The 24,725-nt window shown below is 33.9% G+C and overlaps 2 protein-coding genes across 2 annotated transcripts; both read right to left on the minus strand.

Annotated features, from left to right (window-relative positions):
- Nucleotides 1-1,594: 1,594 nt before the first annotated feature.
- Nucleotides 1,595-9,044, minus strand: LOC114406444 (dynamin-related protein 1E-like). The gene is made up of 15 exons (XM_028369151.1): nucleotides 8,706-9,044; nucleotides 8,253-8,316; nucleotides 8,054-8,161; nucleotides 7,108-7,209; nucleotides 6,268-6,318; nucleotides 6,104-6,165; nucleotides 5,786-5,876; nucleotides 5,638-5,702; nucleotides 5,304-5,498; nucleotides 5,105-5,224; nucleotides 4,933-5,003; nucleotides 3,941-4,166; nucleotides 3,793-3,843; nucleotides 3,126-3,503; nucleotides 1,595-1,992 (listed from the first exon to the last, which is right to left on the minus strand). The coding sequence occupies exons 1-15, from the start codon at nucleotides 8,847-8,849 to the stop codon at nucleotides 1,864-1,866; spliced, it is 1,857 nt and encodes a 618-aa protein (XP_028224952.1). The 5' UTR covers nucleotides 8,850-9,044; the 3' UTR covers nucleotides 1,595-1,863.
- Nucleotides 9,045-11,084: 2,040 nt separating this feature from the next.
- Nucleotides 11,085-24,157, minus strand: LOC114405132. Its single transcript, XM_028367785.1, has 5 exons — nucleotides 23,837-24,157; nucleotides 23,647-23,761; nucleotides 23,413-23,502; nucleotides 23,102-23,289; nucleotides 11,085-11,147 (listed from the first exon to the last, which is right to left on the minus strand). Exons 1-5 carry the CDS (start codon nucleotides 24,155-24,157, stop codon nucleotides 11,085-11,087), a joined length of 777 nt encoding a protein of 258 aa, XP_028223586.1.
- Between the last annotated feature and the right edge of the window lie 568 nt (nucleotides 24,158-24,725).

Genomic DNA, 24,725 nt, shown 5'->3' on the forward strand with positions numbered 1-24,725 from the left:
GGTTGAGCATATTGAGAGGATGGAACCATATACTGAACATGTTGTGCATATTAAATCTACTGTGAGGGAAAAGCAAAAGAAGTCCATTGAATAATCGAAGCCGGTGGAGGAAGAGTTGACACATAGTACTCATCAAGACGATGATAACAAAATGATGCACCATGTCCAATCTTGTAACATATTTGGCACTAACCATTAGATAAATGACCTCTGCCACCACCACCGCATCCTGGATTGCGACCACCATAGCTATGACAGTCAAAGTTTCAACCACCACGACCACTAAAAAACCGATTTCCAGTATAATCATTGGTAAGTCTAAGAAGTCAAATTGACATGTACCTAAGAATTAAGGTTCATTGTTTGGGTAGAATTAGGAGTAAAGGAATTCTCCAGAGACGAACTGCCAAAGGTAACTTCACTAAGATTAATGGAAACTAGGGCTCGCATGCGAGACCTTTCAATGCGCGACTCATGCTCTAGCAAAATAGTTTCAACTTCATCAATAAGAGAGGATCAAATATTGTACTAATCACTGATGGACGAGTCATACTCATTAGGAAGACTGTCAAGAATCAAATTCAGATGTTCAAAGAAAAACATAGATTCGCCAATCGAAGTGAGTTCATTAACCTTATTCTGAACATAAAGAAGATAATCAATGATGGAGCAATTACTGAGGGAGAGATATCAAAGTTCGTTGCGAAGCTAACGAACACGAGTCCAAGTAAGACATTGAAAATGTGATTGAAGACGATCGCATAATTGCCACGACAATTTGCAACCAATAACATGGTTAAGCATATCACTAGAAATGGTTGATTGGAGCCAAACAAGAAGGAATTGGTCTTTTTCTTCCCAAACACAATATGCATCAGTAGTTGTATTAGAATCGCGATCTTCGACAAAGGCATATTTCTATGGAATCAATGGATTAGCAAAAAAGTGATGAAGATGATGACTCTTGATCATAGGCTCAACTTGTTGAAGCCATAGAAGATAATTTGTTGCATGTAGTTTCTAAGAAATCAAATGCGAAAAATACTTTGAAGAAGTTTCTAAGAAATCAAATGCAAAAAATACTTTGAAGAAGTCGCTGACGAGGAAGATGGCAAAGGGGAGGAAGGAGGAGAAGAAGCGGAAGCCATGAATGAAGGCTAGGTTTCAACCTAAGCTCTAAATACCTTAATGGAGTTGAGAGAAAAAGAAGAGAGAAGAGAAAACTAAGATAGAGAAATCTTGAAAACCCAACTGAAAACTTATTACATGACAGTTTATATGGACAATTATGCTAACTATCAACTAACTCTAACAAGCTTTAGTTAGTTAACCTACAATAGAAAGAGAACTCACTACTAACTATAGTGATGATTCAAAATACAACAAAAAGAATAAAAACACAAGGAGTAAAGTATATTATTATACTAGTGAAGGGTATTTGTGTCCATTCAAGTCTTTTTGGAGGGTGCATAAAGCAAAAAAGGGTGCAGAAAGTAATTCTGACTCTTTTGGTATATATTTTGACTCTTAATCTGCACTAGAGTTCGTTCGACCAAATTGCCATCATAATCATAAATGTTCAAATTAAAAAATATATAATTTTAATTTTAAATAAAACAATTGTAGAATGTGGTCTCTCTTGATGTACAACCTCGTCGGACAAGAAACAAGAAACAGTAATTAGCTCCATCACTATCCTACAACCAAGAAAGGAATATAAACTGATTTTTTTTTCTTTTTATTTCAATGAATATACAAAGCCTGAAGAATAAAATAATAGAGACTCTACAAATGATATCTGGGTCTAGCCAACATACAATCAATAGCTAATAGCTACATGTAAATAATAGCAACCAATTAAGCTCATCGTGCCCAAGAAACAGAATCAATTTCATCCCTTGCCGCTTTATATAGTTCAAGCCTTTTAGCACATTGTTGCCTCCTCCCCGTCAAGGCAGGATCTTCATCTAACAATTGTGATAGCTGTTTAGCCTGCACCAACATTAATAGCAGATCAAATATCGTGGATATACTTAAAAAAACTAAAGCCGGTATTCTACAATATACATAAATCTGGATACATAAAATACATTTCATGTTTTCATAGATAGTCACTTGCTTCTTTTTTAAAATTCGTAAATGCTAGTTTTGTTAAGAAGCGGAAGCCATGAATGAAGGCTAGGTTTCAACCTAAGCTCTAAATACCTTAATGGAGTTGAGAGAAAAAGAAGAGAGACGAGAAAACTAAGATAGAGAAATCTTGAAAACCCAACTGAAAACTTGTTACATGACAGTTTATATTGGCAATTATGCTAACTATCAACTAACTCTAACAAGCTTTAGTTAGTTAACATTAACAGAGGGGATCGAACCCACAACTTTTCCCCTCTTACCTTCTCTCTTAACCATCCAACTCATCTTATATCTTTTAGATAGTCACTTGCCTAATACACATTCAATAGTCAGTTGCTTAATTGATGATTTGGTGGAGTGAGGGGGAGTTCCCATGTTATATAATTCAAATCTTAATATAGCTCCCCAAAAGATAGGAACATAAAATGTGTTTTAATCACATCCTTATGAGGATTTTATATGGCTATTGATTCAAATAAATTTTCTATGTATTTTTTGTACTTTATATAAATAAAAAGGTTGAATTATCCACTAGGTCCCTAAAGTTGTAATCATTTTAAGTTTTAGTCCTCACACATGCATAAAAGTTGAGTTTTGATCATTATTGCTAATATCAGAGAAAGCTTTGTAAGACCACAATTATAATTCTCATGTAGGGATTAAAATTTAAAATGGAGACAACTACGGGACAAAGTGAATAGTTTAAATCACATAAAAGTTACACACAATCACCCCTAGGATATCACTTCAGAGTTTAGAGGTATATCTAATGCAAACCAAAGGAACAATTATTCTTCCATGGTAAAGATATTTATTTAGTTTTAGTCCACATCATGTTGAAAAGACTGATCGTATTTTGTTCAATTGATTCCAAGAGTACTCCACCGTTCCAAAAGAAGAACAATATCTTCCTTACCCAGAAAGGAAAGATGAGTTTTAATTGCAAAGATAGGAAACATGAGCTTTAATTGAAAGCGAGATCGAGAGAGTACCTCTTTCTTTCCTATTTGTATGTAGAAATGGTTTAGCAATGACAGTTTTGCTTCCCTGACCTGACAATACACTACAGCCTTTGGAATAGTATTCCTGAGAGTGTCTGATATCATACTGATATAGGAAGATACATTTGATCCAATCCTCCTGTAATGTCCTTCTCCATATCGATCCACATTTGGAGTAGCTTGATTAGCTGGATTTCCAGCTTTCTCCATTTCTTGAGGCAGTTTCCTGAAGAACTCCACAGTGAGATAGGAAGCTTCCATGTCCACAAGCCGCATAGCTGTCTTCTTACTCTCTTCGCGGAACCTCTCTAAAGCCTCATTTGTAGCTGCTGCTATTTCGGCTTGGAGAGTTGGGAAACGTCTCAGTTCCTATTCAACCACAAATTTGTAGTTTATTGATCATTCTAGTAACTTTATGAACAAAGTTACTATAAAATAAAGGACAAAACTTAGGTGTAGTTTCTTAAGTGTTTTTAGTGTTGTTCTCCGATCAGAATTGGAGTTTCATCTTGATAATCCACGTAATAAAATCTTCTATAAAAGATCAACATATATTACATAGGTAAAACTCCAATTCTAATTGAAGAACACCAAAAATACCTATGAAACTGTATGTCTGTATCTGAGTTTTGTCCTAAAATAAATCCCCAAGCTTTACCTGAGTTTCAGCTATTGATTTCCTCACAAGTTCTTTTAAGACAAAGTGAACCTACATCCAAACCATAGAAATACAACTTTAAACTGTTAATGGCAGCTTCAAAATAAATAACAAAAAAACAAAAGAGCACAACCAGGTATATACTTACTGCATCAACTGAAGCTTCAGCTGGACCTCTAAAGTAGCTGAGAGCTCCCTCAATGAGGCGTCGGTAACCTTGCTCTGGTGCAATTAAGTGAGGCTGGTAACCATCTGCCTCTGATACCACTTTCCTTACATTTTGAAGAGAAAGATGCCGGTCGAATGGAAGCTTCCGTAACGCTGCAGGAAGCTGATTGTCAAAGACATTATAGATCCTATCTCCTCCTGGTCGCCTATGACAATAAACAAAAAGGTGATTATGTAACCTAAGAGACCTTTCAACTTGTTGAGATATGATTCTGATGTGTTAAGACATCATTCTGATATGATTGTTTCCTTATTTACGTTATTGATTTAGTTTCCTAGTTACTATTTTATGTAATTGATTTAGCTTGATTATTATCCCCACAGTTAAGGGATTAGATTGTTACTGTAATTAAACATTGATTACTATAAATATACAGCCAAGGGGATATTCTCTTTAGGCATTTAAATTTAGATATTCAAGTCAACTTATGAATTGGACAAGAAGCTGACTTCAGAACTATCATTTCAAATTGCTTTACCATATTCAGGAGGTACATTAAATCTTTGCCATGCCTTTGCATAGCAGTACACAGAACCAATATTTAAAGTTGGAACTGTAGCTAGTTCAAATTAAAAAAAAAAAAGTATAACTTAGACATTAACTCATGATTGATGATTAAAAAAATCAAACACCAAATTTCACGCAAGTCCAGATTTATTAATAAATTTTTAAAGGGAAATTATCATTTTTTTTCTTTTTTAAAATCTCTCAAGAAATTGCAAAAATAAATCTTGTATCCCAAATTAAGCTAACCCAAACATGCACCATCAATCCATTAAGAATGAATTGAAAATAGTCAAGTTACAATAAACGAAGTTTGGTTTACCCTCCATCCAAATGCTGTCCACCTAAAAAAATCAAATAAGCTAGCAAGATAAAGAAAAAAATGGAACACCATAGCATATATTTACCCTCCATCTAAATGCTCCTTGAATACCCGATCAAATGCGCGGCAAAGTTCTAGGATAGTATATAGTTGAGCCTGTAAGAGAAAGAATAGTTGAAAATTGAAATATTCCTCCGCAGGATATTATAGGAAGACTTTACACTTTCAGGAAATAATCACAAATGTAAACCACTCACCCCAGCATCAGCAGCAATGGGTCTCCCAATTTGATTCATCTCTGATTCAAGTTCTTCGATTGTTTTGTTTATCAAAGATGTTATATTAGGTATCCGTTGCCTAATTACCGACTCCAAATGCTACAAAATAATTAGCATGATTAAAACAACACGTTATTTCATAAAAGAAGGGCAAAAAACAACTTTCTGAAAAACAAACCTGTGAGAGAAGTTTTGCAAGGTATACAGAACCCATTTTATTGGCTAAGTGCCCATAGTCAGGACTAGTTTCAAAATACTCACTCTCCTTACGTCTAGCAACAATCATGTCAACGTTTTTATTGATATCCGCTTGGGATCGATTTACTACACCGACCCAGGGATGTTGCAGACGGTAAGATCTTCCTTCAAGGACCTTAAGGGAATAAAAATGGGTAAGACAAACTAATTATATATGGTTATACTAGCACTGCTCAAAGTTATAGAACTTTATAGGTATATATATCATAACCACTGCAAGACAGGGAAAATGTGAGAGGGTGTGAGAAAATTACATCCAATGCATTAGTTCCTCTGTCCATCAAATCCAGCTTTGTCAACACTCCAAATGTCCTCTCACCTGGATTGTTTTACAGACAAGGATTTCAGTGACAAACAATGACTCCAGCTAAGGTAATATAATTCCACAGAACATTTAAATACCTGAGGGATCCACCTCCCTCGAAAGTTTAATAGCATCAGAAGTCGCTATGTCTTGGTTGGCTGGAGATATTGCCAGTATAATACAATTAGGCTGTCAAAAGTAACAAGTGTTGGTTAAAGCAAATATGTAACTTGACGCCATCACCACTTCCTGCCTAATTTATCAATAGTAAACACTTCAACAATGTAGTAAAATGGTGCTGAACTACCCATCACCAATAGAAACAGAGAAAGGAACTTTGATGTATCGTCCAAACAAAATTTTCAATTGGAAGAGTGAGGAGGAATTAAGAGACATAACCAAAAAACTTCTTTTACCTTGTCAACAAAAGATCGAACCATATTTTCAATGTCTTGAGCAATAGTCTCAGGCTGTCCCTCTGAAAATGGAAGTTGTTAATCAGTACAAAACTTTACAAGTATCACATTATCCAAAAAAAAAATCAAATTATTTACAGTAAGCAATTGAATGCAAATCATACCTACAGCAACTTTAGTCAATCCAGGTAAATCAATCAAAGTTAGGTTGACAACTGCTCAAACAACAAACAAATTGAATTAGGAAACACAAATAACAGTTGGAGCACATAGAACATAAGCAAAAGAAGCAAAGCAAATTCATATGAGAAAAATGATTATGCTTTGATAGTGTAAAAAGCTTTACACAGTCATCCAATCCCAACCCACCATGTATGGTAAGTTTATTGACTTTTAAAATAATTATCTTAAAGTAATTTAAACAGTGATTTCTGATTGAATGACAGTGTAAACCAGTGCATATGCATTAAACTCAATTCATATTACAGTTTTATGGGCCTTAATACTTGGAATAACATAAATAATGGGGAAAGGTAAGGTAAGAAGCAGCTCTAGTCCTTGGAAAATTCAAGCAACTCTTCGGTAAATTCATTTCTTTAGGTTATTCTTCATTCTTACATTAAATGACAGGAAATGGTTCCTGTATTAGGTTTAAAAAAAATATGTACATTGGTGACACTCTTTCTGAGTCTTTCCCTTTACTGTTCTGTATTATTTATGGTGTTCAACCAATGATTATGTGGAAGGAGCTTACTTCACAGACAAGCAAACAGATTATTGGAAACTGCTATATTGATTAGCATACTTTTTGGGCAGTTGCTCTTTGTTTTCTTTCAATATGGTAAGAGAATACTATTTCCTCTGTTTTTGCACTCTTTTTCTGTATTTCAATAATAATTTTCCTTTACTTCAAAAATAAACAACAGAAGCATCAAACATGATTTTACAGAAAACCATCTAATAAAGTTTTCCGAAAGTAAGAGACAATAAAAATTAAAGCTCACCATGTGGAGAATAAATGCTAAGATGAATTGGAACGGGAGATATTTGTTTTGTCCTCCCCGTTACTCTATCAGTTTCATTCTGAATTTCCTGACGGACAATCGCTGCGAAAGGAAAACAAATAACTTTAAAAAAAAAACAAGATATTTGATAAATTCTAAGCAAAACAAGGAAAGGGAAAAAGCAATTGCACACAGATAATTACACCAGGAAGCCAAGTAGTCAGCAGTACAATGATGACAACATGATAAATTTCTAGCATACTACTACTTCATGGATAATGATGCAAAAAAGGAAGAAAATTGCTTGAAAGAGTAATGTCCCAGTAAAGTAACATTGGTAAAATCAGCCAAACAACATAATGGATTAACGGAATCAGATAATGCCATTAATTACAAAGCCCGACAAAATCAAACAACCACATTGAAACCAGCATTAAAATTTGTGGTACAAGCGACCAGAAACAGGGGAAACAAAAAAGACCATCCTATCCTATTCCTATAATTAGCAAATAATATGAATTTAATTTCTCTAGTGTCAGTTTCCACAGCAACCGACTAAGAATAAATCATAAGAGCTATACGACTTTTAAAGTAGCTATGGTATTAATCAGCAAACTTTATCATACATGTCAATTTGCAATTGAAAAACAGAATAAAAAAACCATTTGCACCTTTACAATGCAAGCCTCAACTCAACTTATCAATTTATCAAAAGTATCAACGTGTAAACCTTGAATATAGAAATACAAAATGCACCCAACAAAGAACATGATTGGTTGCAGTTGCAAAATTATGTTTGAGGCAAAAGTAATTTTGTCAGCGGATCAGAACTCTTTCTTTTGCGTTCATTTTACTTTTTATCCGTTAGATTTGCATTGGAACGCCCACCGCAGCATTTTTAACTATAAACTAAACATGCACAAAATCAGTAACTGAACCAAATTACCATAATCGGTTATCTTCTGCCCTGGCATGTGAAGAAACTCTGCATACTCCTTCGCTTTACCGTCAACCTTATGAAGCTGCAACACCAATGGACGCCTCGTCACAATTCCTGCAATTCAAATTCAATTCGTAAATTAATTAACTAATTAACTAAACAAATAACACTCCACAAACCAAAAATATTATTAAAAAGAGCACACCTGATCCTCTAGGAAGAAAGTCACGTCCAACGATGCTTTCCAAAACCGAAGACTTCCCCGAACTCTGTATTCATTTTCAATAAAAAAAAAATCAAAAAATGAAAACGAAATTTTATTTATGGACAAAACCTAGATACAGTTCCTTAGGTGTTGTTTGTGTTGTTGTTCAGTCAGAGTTAAAAGTTTTACTATTTCATTCGCATTAAAAGATTATGCGGTTATGGAGGTGAAAGTCTAATAGCCTGTTTGGATACAAAGGTTGAAGTGCAACTGAAAACTTGTCAAAGCTTCTCTGCTTGAAAAATCTATCTCTATATTTCTGACTTGTATCCAAACAGGTCCTAATTCTGACTCGAGAACAACACAAACACAAACAGCACCTAAAAACTGTGTATAAGTTTTCTCATTTTATTTTGGATGCTTTCTACTTCTAAGACAACGGAGAATGATGACCTGGCCACCGACGACGGCGACGGAGGGAAGAGCTTCCCAAAGAGAAGAGAAGGCGTTGTTGTCGGCGCCGCCGTAGTCGCCGAGCACGGTGCAGGCCTGCTGGATTCTATTTACCAAGCCGATCAAGCTCTCCATGCTCGTCATCTCGTGAAGAAGAAGATGATGATGATGAAGAAGGTTTCAGCTACAACAGAGGATTCAGAAACCCTAGATTTTCAGAGATAGAGAGAGACAAACTTGGTGGAGAAGTTACAGAGAGAGAGACGGATGACGGATGGAGGCAAAGAGCGATGGAAATGAAATACTAACGTGGAAGGTTCGTTCTTGCCATTGCTACCTGCTCTTTCTTTCTTTATTTTTAAAAGTTTGAACAAAGAATTTACTACCATTTTATTTATTTATGAAAAATATTACAAGCCGCGAGAAAATTAGTGTCTTAGAATATAATGTATTTATTAAAAAGATTTTAAATTTAATTAATACATTATTAATTATTAATTATTATTATAAAAATTTAAAAAAAAGTTAACTAATTAAATATTACTATATATTACCAATATATTTTATTAATTTTTATTAATAAATAAATATAAAAATCATTAAATTTTTTTATAAATTTAATTAGAATACAATTAAACCATAGAATATTTTATATCATCGGCTAATCATTAATTTGAGTTTAAGTTTTACGTATTATGTAAAAAAAATAATGTTTGATATGACTTATGAGTTAATTTTTTTTAATGAATCTTATAAGTTAATTAATGTGAGAGTCAATAAATTTATTATACATATAATTTTATTATTAGATAATATTATAAAAAACTATATTATTTTTTAGTTATTTTTTATAAAGATTAATGTCTATAAAAAAATTAACTAATTATCTTTCATGGAATCTCTTTTCTTAACTTATGATTTTATATTCACAAAACTCAAATATTATTTAAGAGATATAAACTCAATTTGAACTTACAACAATAACGTCTTATCCCACTAGGTGGATCGGCTACATGATCAATTTCCGCCATAATGTTCTATCAAGTATCATACTGAATTTGAACTTAATTAATATAAAACTTTTTTACGCATTAACCGATCAAAAGTTATTTTTAGAAATTAAAAGTCAGTAGACTTAGACATTTAATTAATTAATTCATTAAAAATGACTTAATATTAAAATTACAAGTAATAATGACTTTGTCAGTAATAATTAATATATATATATATATATATATAATTTTTTAACTAATGTCCTAGAAAGCTTGATAGTTTTTTTTTGTTATTATTTTTGTCAGTTAGTGGCTTATTGGTTGTTTAAGAAAAAGCAAAGCAACAATTGTTTGAACGTTGAACGTTGAAATTTGAAATTGAAGAGTCACTGTGATAATGATATCGGGTAATATCGCTGTGCTGGTCCGCATGCATGTGTCTCAACTCAAGAACAAAGGAGGCGGCGCCAATTTTCAACCGCTTTCAATATTCCCTTTACTAGTGTTGCACCCCGTGCAACGCACGGGAGTAATTTAATTTAATTAGATAATAACGTATAAATTTTGTACAACAAAATTTTCACAATTGTTATTTATTTCAAATTAAAAATAATGGTTTAATATTATCATTGATTAAATAAATATATTTTTAAGGATAAAATCATATAAAAATTAACAGTAAACTTATTTGCAAAATTGATAATTTATAATTGACTTAAATATCTTTTTCATTATGTAATTTAATATTTTTTTTATTTCTGTAATTTGTTTGTTTTAGTTATTTTAAAATATGTTTGTTTTATTTTTTATTTTAAACTTTTGAACAATAAAAAAATATTATATAAAACACTTTAAAAATAAAAAATAAAACAACCATATTTTTTTAAGGACTAAAATGAAAAATAATGATTTACAATTATTAAAATTAAAAAAAAATACAGGAATGAAAAGGGTATTTAAGCTTTTATAATTTATAACATTTCATATCTTGTTGGGAACTACCTATGATGTCCATGCAAGTTTTAAGTTTGCCTCCTTAGCCGCTTCTTGAGGTGCTTTAGGGAGATACAATGAGAGTCTTCTTTGTTCAATTTTAGTTTTTCTATTTTTTTTCATACTCCAAAAAAGGATTTTTTTTTTTTTTTGCGGCTATTATACGGGGTTAAAAAGCCCAAAAGAATATTACAGAAAAATAAATGTTGGGGTGATGATTCCCATTACATCAGAATTTAGCAAATGACCTACAAACAAATGCAAATGCTCAAAACTCATGAACTCCAACTCAATATCACAAGTAAAATCGGCTAAAGGTATCAACACATCTATTGTCTTCTCTATAAGTATGAACAATCATGACATTACCTCCTTGCATTAAAGAACGAATTGTCTAGACCAACCTAAGACCAGTAGCACAACCGGCTCCAGAACCAATGAGGGACTTCACAACAACCTGCAAATTAGATTGAATAATTAATGGATACCATCCCTTCTCCTTGACAAGCTGCATCCCCTCAAAAATCTCCCATAATTCAACCACAAAAGTTGAAACATTCTCAAGCTTTTTGGCAAAACCACCTAATCATCTCCCCATGCGATCTTTAACAAGGCCACCGCAAGTTGCCATTTGATGGGATCCCCACATGGAACCATCTGAATTGAGACAAAAGGCCCCTATTAAAGGAGGATGCCATCCCACCTCAACCCAAGTTCTTTGATTATTGGTTAGAGTTAATAGTCTCATAGGATTGTCCACATAATCCTTCCATTGTTGAATCAAGAAATGTCATGGTTTATGAGGGCATACAAATTATGATCATGAACATGTTTGTTTCTCCACAGCCATAAAAAATAGCAAGTAGTTGTCCACAACTATGCCTAAGGATTCAAATCGCCCCTATCTACTTCAATATAAAGGTTCAACTGCAACCAATCTTGAAAATTCATTCCAAAGAAATTATTCTTGTGATTTAGATTAACTAAATGCGTCCAAGACCAAATTGCCAAGTGACAATCTCTCAGCACAGGAGCCATAGTCTCCTCCACAATATGGCAATGATGACAAAAAGGATTGTCCAAGTTTCACTTGACTATCCTACTATTGGTGCAGTCTCTCATAAGCTATTTGCTAAAGGAAAACACGCATCCTCTAAGGAACTTGGAGCTTCCAGATTTTCTTCCAACTCCCCTTATTTGTCATAACATGGAAATTATTGATCCTTTTATAAGCATTAGAGACATAATATCTTTCCAACTTTTCCCCTTGCCGCATTCTCCTATCCGGCCTAGCTTCATTATAAGGAGGCATCATAGGCAAAATACACTGATTCAACTCATTTGGCAACACTAAGTTAAATAAATCTCTATTCCAATTGCCTTGATGACAGTCAACAAGGTCCTTCACACATATGTCTTGAATTGAGAGAGGAGTGTTGGGAACAACATTAATCAATCTAGTGTTAGGGTTTATCCACTTATCAAAAACCACAAATTAATTCTATTTTTATCTCTCACCACCCAAAATTCATATTGTTTCATTAAAGGCTAAAGACCAACTACAGACTTCCAAATATAGGAACCAAAATTTATCTTCTACAAGGCCAAGATATTCTAATCCACAACATCCCCCTTCCATACTTACCTTGAAGCACCTGACTCCACAAACCAGAATTTAGAGCCCAAGCCAACTTCATAAGACAAGTTTTATTCATGGCAACTAGATTGCTCATAGTCATACCACCATTACTCTTAGGAAGCATTATAGATGGCCACCCCACAACATGAGATCGTCTTGTATTACCATGGCCTCCCCAAATAAAAGATCTATAAATTTTTTGAATTTTTTCTAAGATAAACTGTTGAAGCAAATAACACAAGAAAAGGGGAGTTGAATTGTGTTTTTAGAAATTTAAAATTTTTCTTAAGAATAAAAAACATGTTCATCGTCTGATGAGTATAAAACTAAACACTTAGAGAGATTTTGATACAAATTGTATTAGACGATGAAAAAAATAGTTTTCTTTGAAAAATGAAATAAGATATATGATCTAAAAATAAATTCAAAACCCTTTGTCAGTTAAACAACAAGAAAGAACACAAAGAATTTATATTAGTTTGTCTCAACCTCAACACTACGTCCAGTTGACAATTACCAAGTTTTCACTAGCTTATCAAAGTTACAAGTATTGTTTATTGTTATTTCTGACTCTTACACTTGCAAGCTCTACCTCAAGCTAGACTTAAACTCAATATTCTTTGTTTTATCAAGCCACTATTGGTTCTAAACAAATCAACTAGATTTGTTGGAAGATTGCACATTGACTAAAATGTATGATCGTCTAACAGACGAATATATCACTTAACACTTTTAGTCTTTTCTCTCAAGGTATACAAGGTGTTTTGAGAGCTTTGCATCTTTACAAGAATTTACATAAAGCTTTACAAGAAAGAATGAAAAAATGATTTGCATAGGTAATTTGTATCTTGTTTCTTCAAGGCTTCTTTTATATATAGCCTTCATCTTCAAGTATCCATTATCTCCCAACAGTTGCATTCTTCACTCCGTTCTTCGTTTAAGGTCTTAAGTCTGTTGGGGCATTTAATGCTAGTCCTTTCTTCATGCAAAGTTCATGTTGATAGGATAGTGTATCTTGTACTTCAGCAGGGAAGTCAATTCTTTCATCATAGCAGGTCTGCAACAACAACGTGTATCTTTTGGTAGACTGTGGGCTTCATTTATTCTTCATAGGACTTTGAGAGACCCTAGGAGAATGTTTTCTGCATGAAAGAATCTCCGACATAGAGTATTAAATGAAGGTCTTACATGCACTACTTAAATGTTATATTAGATTGTCTTATGAGGGCATCATTTGAAAACTTTGAATACATAGAGACAGATCATGATCTGATAGCATATCAAATACAACTTTTATCATTTGTATTTATTTACATTTAATCAAAAAAATTAGGAGTCCTTATTTTTCTTTAAGACATAAATTTCTTTTGACTTAACATAGTCTTTGGGATCATAGTCGTCATCATAGGATAAATTGGCAAGGATTGGATGATGGATTTTGCAAGAGTGATTTGAACTGTTAAAGAGAGTTGTTGCCATGTCCACCCTAAGGGATTTTGGGAAACTCTCTCAATAAGATACTGGAAGTCATTACATCTAAGGGTTTTACCAAGGAGAGGCATACCTAAATATCTTCCCAAAGAATTTGACTCATTAAAAGATGGAAACTTGACTATAACATTTCTAGTATGGGGTTCACATTCTTTGAGAAATAAATATTAGATTTCTTTGCACAATGGTTTGACTTGACATTGTACAAAATAAATCCAACACCTTTTGGCACACATTTGATTTGTTGGATTGATGCTTCCCCAAAAAGTAACACATCATCCGCAAACATGAGATGAGAGACTTGAGGGTCATCTTTACTAGCTCTTGTAGGAGTCCAAAGACCTGCATTTATAGCTTCAAGAATTAAATGAGTGAGTTTATCATACACATAACAAATATATAAGGAGATATAGAATCTCCTTGGCACAAACCCCTTTGAGGGGTGAGGGGAGAAGCTTTATAACCAGTCCAAATCATGTTCGATTGAATCGAAGAAATGCAATGCATAATGAGCGAAATGAGATTTTGAGGGAAAACCACTTCATGGAGAATATGATCAATATAGCTCCATCTCATTTTGTCATAAGCTTTGGCAAGATCCACCTTAATGACAAAGAAACCAAGCTTTCTTTTGACTGTGTGCATGCTATGAATCATTTCTTGGGACACAATGATTTATCATGGATACTCCTAGTGATAAAGCCTGTTAGATGGGGGAAATTATCTGAGGCATCAAAGGCTTCAATCTATTAATAATAGCCTTTGTCAGAATTTTGTAATTTACATTGCATAGGGAGATTGTCCGAAACTGAGTTACAAACTTAGGTTTGTCAACTTTTGGAATCAAACATATATCAATTTGATTAAAACTAGCAATTTGGGCAAGGGAGTGCCAAAAGTCTTTAATAGATTGACAAACATTGACACCTATGCAATTGTAAGCTTGTTGGTAAAATCCTACAGGGAAATCATCAGGTCCTAAAGCCTTCCAAGGTCTCATATCCATGATAGCTCACTTAATTTCATCATTAGAAAGAGGCTCTTTCAACAAGTTATAATCATCATGACATAAAACGGGGAAAGAGAAAGCAAATTGATACCGCTTATCACCATCTACATTTTAAGAGAAAAATATTCTGATAAAAGGAAGTGACAACCCTTTCAATCTTGTCTTCTTCTTCCATCCATTGACCATTTGAATCTCTAAGCATAATAATTTTGTTTCTCCTTCTCCAATTAAAAATTTTAAGGCGATAATATTTAGTATTCCTATCACCATCATGAAGCCAAGACATTTTGGATCTTTGGAACCAAGCCAATTCCTCTTGATAAAGAACTGTAAACAACTCAGATTGAAGTTGATTCTCTAACCTAGTTAAATAAGGATTGCTTCTTCCTTCACTATATTTCTTTTGAATGCTCCCAATACGAGCCAACATAATATTCTTTTTCTTTTTGTACTACCAAAAACATCTTAGGCCCATCTAGAAAAAGACTCATCCATGAGTTTTATGGTGTCGCTAGATGCACTAGCCATATTGCTTGTGCACCCAACAATAAATAGGTATTCCAAAAATACTCCTACCTGGTTTCTTCTTCCTTTTAAGTTTTTTGTTTATTTTTTGTAACACATTCATTCATTCATTTGGTTGGTTTCTTCTAGTTTTTTCATTTTCGTGAGAGGAGAGGTGCATTGTGGCCACTTCGGTTGAGGTGAAAGTGTTACGGAGGTATGTTGACAAGTGGTGGTTGTGGTGGTGGTTGGTGTGGTTGTTACCGAAGGTACGTCATGTATTTTTTTAATTTGTTTTATGCATATAAGTCTTATGGATTGTCAATTTGTATAAGTTATACGGACTAAGTGTCCAATACGTATGAGTTATATGGATTTATAATATTTTTTCAATTTAAAATTAAAAGAAATACTTTTTTTAAAATTATAAATATATTAATATGATTGTTATAAAAATTAATGTGTAAAAAAAGTATTTGTTTATTTGAAATGTAATTTGTAAGTATTTATTTTTATATTTTGGAAATGGTATTAATTGTAAAATAATTTACACTTATAATTTATGTATAATTTATTTGAGTCGTTGTGGTCTAAAATTGATTATTTTTTGTTTAATTTGATTATTTATTTTATTATTTTGAAAATGGTATTTGTTATAATTTGATGAATTAGAATTAAGTTCAATAATATAATTTATTTTAGTACATATGGTTAGGTTATAATTTTTTATGTATTATATGGTTATGAATTTTATGTTGAAAAAGTTGATGTTATTGTTTTTAATATATAGGGTTATCAATTTTAATGTTTTATATTATTAAATGCGGTAAAAAAAATACCTAGGATTTTGTGTGATAGCATATGCATGGTGCGGTTAGGGATCGTTTGCCTGTAATTGAAATTTTTTAATGTCTTGTTAAGATGAACGAAAATCAGTGGATGTATGACGATATAATGTTTGAAGAAGTTGATATGAATGAACAAAATGAAGATGAAGATGGTGTGAAATTAGAACATGTTGATTGTTCTGATGCGTTCAATACTTCTCAGGTATTATAATATGATTTTTTGTTGTTAAAGAAGTTATTGAATGTTTGTTGAAGAGTAAAGATGTTTGGATTACATTGTAGGTGTTTGTTACCCGTGATAATGTTTTGAATTAGGCTCGAGCTATTGCTTATGAAATTGGTTTTGTGACAGTCATTATGAGGTCAGACACAAACACTGGTATGAGAGGAATGACTTTATTTATCTTTATTGGTTGTGAAAATAGTGGTCAGTATAGGTCCAGGAAGAAAGATTTTGCGAGAAGAGATACTGGCAGTAGAAAATGTGGGTGTCCCTTTAAGCTGCATGGGAAACTAGTGGTTGGAGGCTAATGATGGATGGTGAAGTTAATGTGAGGGAGTCACAATCATGAAATAACAAAGTCATTAGTTGGACATTCATACGTTGGTCGATTGACTAAGGATGAAAAGATAATTCTTGATGATATGACAAAGTTAATGGTGAAACCAAGAAATATTCTACTAACGCTGAAAAAGCACAATGCCAATAGTTATACAACAATCAAATAAATATTCAATGCAAGAAGTGCATATCATTCTTCCATAAGAGGCAGTGATACTGAAATGCATCAACTAATGGAACTTCTTGAACGAGATCAGTATATTCATTGACATAGATTAAAGAATAAAGATGTTGTATGTGATATCTTCTGGTGTCATCTTGATGCAGTGAAGTTGTGCAACGCCTATAATTTGGTATTTTTGATAGATAGTACTTACAAAACAAACAGGTACAGACTCCCATTACTTGACTTTGTTGGTTTGACACCAACGGGGATGATATTATCTGCTGGTTTTTCCTATTTGGAGGGAGAATATCTAAACAATATGGTGTGGGTTTTAGAATAGTTTCAAGGTCATTTTCTCAAACGTGATGCCCTCCCTAGAGTTATTGTTACCGACAGAGATCTAGCATTGATGAATACAATGAAAATTGTATTCCCTGAGTGTACCAACTCGTTACACAGGTTTCACATTGACAAGAATGTCAAGGCAAAATATAAATGCTAGGTTGGTAAAAAAAATGCATGGGATTATGTGATGGATGCCTGGGGGAATTTGGTTGATTGTCTTTCCGAGGATCAGTTTGATGATTGCCTTAAAAAGTTTGAAATTGCTTGTTCATCATGACCAATGTTTGTTGACTATGTCAACCAAACATGGATAATTCCCCACAAAGAAAAAAATTTTAAAGCCTGAACGAATAAGGTGATATGCTTAGGAAACAGAACAACAAATAGGTATGAAAATTGTCATTTTTTTAGGGTTTAAGACTTAATGGATAAAAATACTTTTATCTGTTGATTGTTTTTTGTCTAGACTACTTGACATGGTATCAAGGTATGCTTTAAATTAGTTTGCTGCTGAGTTTGAGCATGTACATTATGTAACACCCTGATATATATATATATATATATATATATATATATATATATATATATATATATATATATATATATATATATATATATGTGTGTGTGTGTGTGTGTGTGTGTGTGTGTGTGTATTATTAGTAATTATATTTGATGTTTGATTATATTTGTTGTGTTATTTTATCCGTAATTATTTTCAAGGAGGTGAGTTTATTTATTAGAAGGGTGTTGGTAGTTAAAGCATTAACTTCTCAAAGAAGCCTCTCGAGGAAGCCTCTTAATGAAGCTTCTCAAGGAAGCTACACGAAGCTGTCTTGATAAAAACGCTTTCCAACCTTCGTTAACCATTGGATCTTCTCGAAATTTGGTCTGGAGCTTCACAGAACACTTGTACATCTAACTGTTGGGATCTTTGAGAAGACTTCTGGAGTGTGCGTGACGTTTCCGTTTCCGAGAGCATTAGTCACTTGTGCGTTTTGAGCTTTGTAGTCTAGGTAGCTTTGGAAAAATGCCATTTCCTTCTCCTCCTTTCTTTCAAAACCATTTCCAACATTCCAAGCTCTTTCTCCATCACCCACAGCCACCAGTAGCCATCACAAACTGCCATTGTTCTCCATTGAAACCCCACACCGAGAGGAACCCTTCAACCGAAGCGGAATCTTCCAACTTGGCTCGCGCTTCGGTAGAGAACAAAGCTCTAATCTGACCTTTCATTTTCCTTCGAGGTAACCATGGTTATACGTTTGTTTCTTGTTAGTTTCATCTTACCTTTGCATCATTTCTGAGTTTGGAAACCGCCATTGCATGTTTTATGCTTCCTCTGAAAACCCTAGAGCAAAGAGACTTTGTAAACGTTATCTTTTCATGAAATGGGTGTTATTTTCGTGACCTTCACTGAACCCCGGTCACATTGGCGTGATCGGAATTTCAAAATGATGTCCCTTTGTAAAACCTGAAATGTTCTCAACCCTTTTCAGGTAGTGAAGTGGGTGTTTGACCCAGAACATTGTTGTTAGCTTTGTTTCTGAAATCCATATTAAGTCTCCTTCATTTTAGCATGGTAGAGGCTTACGTGGAATCGACGAGCGGGGACGAAAAAGAAATCTCCATGTGGCATGACGAGGAACCCGCGGGTAGCTCACAATAGGTGAGGGGAGTTTATTATAAAATTTACCATTTTAACATCATAGTTAAGGTCAGGGAACTTAGCTATAAGAATAATTGTCTATCCCTGTTGCATGCTGATTTTTCCTTTATAGAAAATGATATTTTTAACTAATGGGATGCGATATAATTGTCCTTGATGTGCATGCAGTTTTTCCAAGAGAAATAATGTTTTAACTAATGGGATGCAATATAATTGTTATTGATATGCATGCTGATTTTCAGGAAAAACTATGTTTTAACGAATGAGATGCGATATATATATTTATTGTGATGAATGAAATTGGTGTCTTTATTTGATTTGTGTTGTTTGAAGACCTGGGGAGTGTAAATCTCAGGTATGAAAGAAATAAAGATCATGTCAACATGAATTGATGTTATTGTTGATGATTATGTGAATATGAAATGGGGTTGTTGTTATTGTTGATAACGTCATTGAGACGAGATGATGTCTATGTTGAGAATCATATGAAAATGGAATGTTGATTGATGTTGGAAATGCATTGGCATGCGCATGTTGTGTATGTTCATGGGGGGGTGCATTGACCTTGTCGGACGGCCCATTCGTGGGGGACTAGAGTGGTTAAAGAATCTAAGCATTCGCTGCGGGGATGCTTAGGCGCTTTAATTTGTCCATGGTCATTGCACTTGATGGTGCCCATGTTCGATACGTTGGATGTTGTGTATGTTTGTGGGGGCGGAGTGCATTGACCTTATCGGATGGCCCATTTGTGGGGGACAAGTGTGGTTAAAGAATCTAAGCATTTCTGATGGGATGCTTAGGCGCTTTAATTGGTCCATGGTCTTTGGCACTTGCTTGTGGCCACGTTCATACCTTATACGACACAGGAAATAGAATAACTATGACAGAGTGTACTTTTTACTGAGGGGGTGTGTCACCTGGTAGGGAACTTCTTTGGGCCCCAGGCTGATCACCTATGGGGGGGCAGTTACGTGCACAACCGGGTGGTCTCGACGAACTCTGAATGGTTTCCTAAGTGAGAGTGTCGTGTGGACACGCTTAGGCTATTTCCTGGGATTTGGTTGTTGGTACGTACCACACTGCATCTAAGAGTTGAGTCAGGTGCATGCATCATTCTGTGTAGTCTTGATTGGATCCATGGATGAATGATTAGTAATTATTGAATATGGATGATGAGTAATTGTTGAATATGGATGATGAACAATTGTTGGATATGAGTGTCGAATAATGAATGTTGTGTAAGCTCATAATGTTTGCCTATGTCTCTTGCTAATTGTGGTTATTTGGAATTGGTATTGGTTCTTTTTATAATGAACTCACCCTTGCAATTTTGTATCGTGTGGTTGATACCTGTGATGATCGCGAACATTGTTCGTGGGAGCAGATTGACAGCAGCAGGGTGCAGGGAGTAGGATTATGGTAAGGAGCCGACGTGACGACGTTGGCATTATTTTGGGAGAGAGTTGTATTTTGTTTATCTACTCCTCCATAGTTGGATTATGAGTCATTTTGTTGAACATTATGCTGGCAAAAACCCTTCCCGTTGTAGATGTGTCATGAGAACTACTCACGGTCTTTCATATGCATATGAGCTATCTAGATATGTTGTTGGTACCATACCACTTGAGACAATCCATATGTTTTGGCAGAGGCTAAGTTTTTCAAACCAAGGGTTATTTGAGCCCGAGGTTAACATAACAGAAGAGATGAAAATCATATCCAAGTGGTTTCAAGAACTTGATGTTTGTAGCAAAGTTACTCTAAAGAGTAAACTCCAGAAAATTGCCTACCTTGATCTAAAATTTATGTGTCATCCTTTAGAAAAGGTCAACACCAAAGGTGCTCAGAAGAAACCGATGACCAAACATCAAAGATCAACAAGGCATAATCCGTCTTACTGGGAGTATGTTGATGCTTTACATTCTATGCAAAATAGTATTTCTTCAGTCAAACATAGTGCATCATCATCAGGCCAAGCAATTCCAAGAAGGATTATGTTGATGTTGGATCAATTTCATCCGTGCATTCATGATTCCATTGAGAACATTGTCGATGTCAAAGCTGACACTAACTATGGATATCGTGCAATTGTTGCGTTATTAGGTATGGGTGAAGATTCATGGTCTTAGGTGCGCAACCATTTTCTTAAAGAACTTGTCAAATGGTCTGATGAGTATATCAACCTCCTTGGTGGCATAGACAGATATGAAGAATTAAAGCAGTTCCTACTTGTTGATGGATTATCCATGGTATGTAATATCTAATATATTTTTTAGTTCAAACAAATGTAATCATAACTGTAACATGCAAGTTATGATGGATAAGTGGATGAATATAACCGACATGGGTTATGTTATTGCATCAAGGTATAATGTCATCCTTGCTTCTCTCTCTCTCCAACAAAGGATGACGTCTTTTCCTCTTAGAAGTCAACCACCAATAGATTCTTTTGTGCATCGCGTTATATGTATTGGTCATGTGTATGACAATTATTTTGTTCAGGTAAATGCATGATAATTCTGTTTTTTAATTATGAAATTAATTGTGTTATAATAATTTGAAATTGTTTGTGCATATGTAACAGATTTTTTTAAGAGACTGTTGTCCCTTACCACCTCTAGCTTTGTTATGGTCATTGTCATCCTCATGCAAAGCAGTGACCAACTCCATATATTAGTAGAATGTAGCAATACAAAAATTTGTTGATGTTGAAAATAAACTATGTTGATTTAAGTGAAGAATGAAGATTTAACTACTTATGTAATTGTCATGTACTACAATAATATACAGGTGTTTCATTAGAAATTCATAAAATTATCTATTAAACTTTACTTTCAAATGGTTAAGGTTTATTATAAAACCTAGGGTTTAGTGTTACGCGCGTTATTAGGTTTAACTGTTACTTGAAAACCAGGGTTTAGTGGTACACCACCAATTAAGGTTGAGTGGTACATCAAAAAGGAGGGGTTTTACCACCTAGGATTTAGTGTTACGTCACAATTTACAGTTTAGGGTTAATTTGAAACTTATTAAAAAAATTGTTATGTTTGGAATATAGGGTTTATGGTTTAATTCACGACCTATGATATAAGGGTTCGATAGTAATATAAAAACATGTCAAATAAAATTGGTAAACTAAAAATATTGTCAAATAAAATAAAATGATAAACATTGTCTACACATTTCCTAAAAAATTCTAAATGTCTTCATGCATCTTCCATACGCTGCCTTTGTCGCGACCGCACATATATATTGCAATCCGCAGTCACACCTCTTATGATCCTTAAGCAGTCTTCCATGACATTGTATGCTTTTGTGCCTTCAGTCACTATCCTTAGGTTGAGCAACTGTTCCAACCTTTCAGTTATTGCTTGACAAGCCTCTTATGACATTCACAACAACGGATAAGGTTTATACATATTGCATGCTTAAATAAAATGAATATCAGAGTAAGATGAATACATATGTTACCATTGCATGTCGAGGTTGCTCTACATGAGAAGATGCATGTGTTGGTGCTTCCTCCATAGTTGTTGCCGTCACCGGGTACTAAGGAATATATGGTTCCACATATGTGTCATCTCGCACGACAGATGGATGTCTAACTAGATCCTCGGGTTGTGCTGACCTCATGAAGGGATGAGAAATCATGTAGAATCAGTTGATGTAGTCTGATGTACATTGTCCAAGCACAACACAAATCTCATCCACCAGTGCGAGGTAATCAGAGAAATGCATATATATGTCGTCAATATCTTCTAAGCATAATCTTGAACCCAAAGAATGTAGAGGAATAGTCTGAACATACCCAAATTGTCGCACAATCCTCTCTGGTCGGTGTATGACAACTGGACCCCATCGGATATATCCAAAAAATAAAGAAATTAGCTCGAATTGTCTAACTACACGGTGGTCACTGTAAGGCATCCAACAAACACCATCAGACGTTAATCGATCTAGACGTTTTCGATACGTCAACACTGATAATGCCTTCCAAGAGGTCCATCGGTAGGCACATGGTTTCCTTTCATGATAATCTTTGGCATAATAGCCTCAGCAACAAATGAAAAATGCTCATAAATCCAATACGACACATATTTTCAAAATAAAATAAAAAAACATTAAATGAATACAACAGTCAACATCAAAGAACAAAAAAAATTAAATTCAATTATAGTTACCTGTAATAGTGTGATATATTCGACAAGTTGTCTGCCGCTGCTCTTAGACCCATCATTTAAATTGTCGTACATATGCACTAGGGCAATAGCTCCCCATGCGTAGCTTCCACTCTGGGTGAGGTCTTGAAAGGTGTCTAAGAACACCACATGCGCGTGTGTTGCACTCTTGTTAGCAAAAAGAGTGCAACCTAGCAAATGCAACAGATAAGCTCGAGCTGCTACAGTCCAATGTGCAGTATCACATTTGCTACGATAAATGTCTCACAACCATGATAGTCAAACATATGTCACATGACACCGTATTGTCTCACCTCTTGCTTCATATGCACTCACTTTAAGTAATTCAACTAGCAGCAACACCGCTTCATCAACATGAAGAGTCTCGAAGCTGTGGAAGGCGCCTGTGATGGGAAAATGAAGCAAAGAGGCCACATCATCGAGGGTGATAGTCACCTCTCCTACAGGAAGATGGAAATTGCATGTTTCCTTGTGTCACCTCTCTACAAAAGCCGATATAAGTCCCCGATCTCCAGTGTCCAAGGAACATGCGATTATAGGACTTAATCCTACGACAACAACTAATTTTTCAATCATTGTAGTAGGCCTGCCGGATTTCTGAACCTTCCTTTCATGGGACGATAGCTTCAATTCAGGACATTCCTAAAAAAAATTAAATCATTTTAACAATAATAACAAATACTTATTAAAATAAAATTTGTTTAAAAATATAAATACCTCTCCATTCCAAACAATGACTGCAACATGATCAACATAGACTATTAGAACTGATGTGTCATGCGGCCTGCCTGAAAAACCCTGGGCATCAACAACTTCATCATCAACAGTTGCTTCTTGAGGCTGTTCGTGGACCTCATCAGCTGCGTCATCCACGTGATGAACATCCTTAGTAACAAGGGTAGCTTCCCGTTGCCTACGTATAGGTGTTGTAGGCCTTTGCCGCTGAGGAGCTTCATCTGAATCACAATTTACTTCTCTCCCCAAGGCTCTTCCTATAACCCTGCCTAAAGCTCGACCCAAACATGTGGTTCTAACCATAATCTGCACATTTAAATCATCATAACAGTTGTTGTCAAAATTCAAACAATACTTCAATCAATTACTAATGATTCATAAATAAAAAAATATCTTTTATATATATTTTCAAAATTTATTTTAAATTAATTTTATGTAATCAAAATAACTTCTTTATTAAAAAGCAACATAATAAAACACTATAATTAATTAATTAAATAAAATAACCAAAAATATGTCTCCTTGCCCATTTTTTTTACAAAAAAACTAATATATAATAATTATAAATATATTTATAATTAAAAAACAATAAATATTTCAAAACAAAAATTAAAATAATATATTTTTATTAAAATAGATTAACTATTTAAAAACAAAATTCTAAATAATATATTTATAATAAAAAATAACTAATTAAAAACATAATTCAAAATAATATATTTATAATTAAATAACAATAGCTATTTAAAAACAAAAACAAAATCAATATATTTATAATTATAAAAACAATAACTATTTAAAAACCTAATTCAAAATAATATACTTTTAATTAAAAAAATAACTATTTCAAATCAAAAATTCAAAATAATAT

This window comes from Glycine soja, chromosome 3 (assembly GCF_004193775.1).
Source record: "Glycine soja cultivar W05 chromosome 3, ASM419377v2, whole genome shotgun sequence".
NCBI lineage: Eukaryota > Viridiplantae > Streptophyta > Magnoliopsida > Fabales > Fabaceae > Glycine > Glycine soja.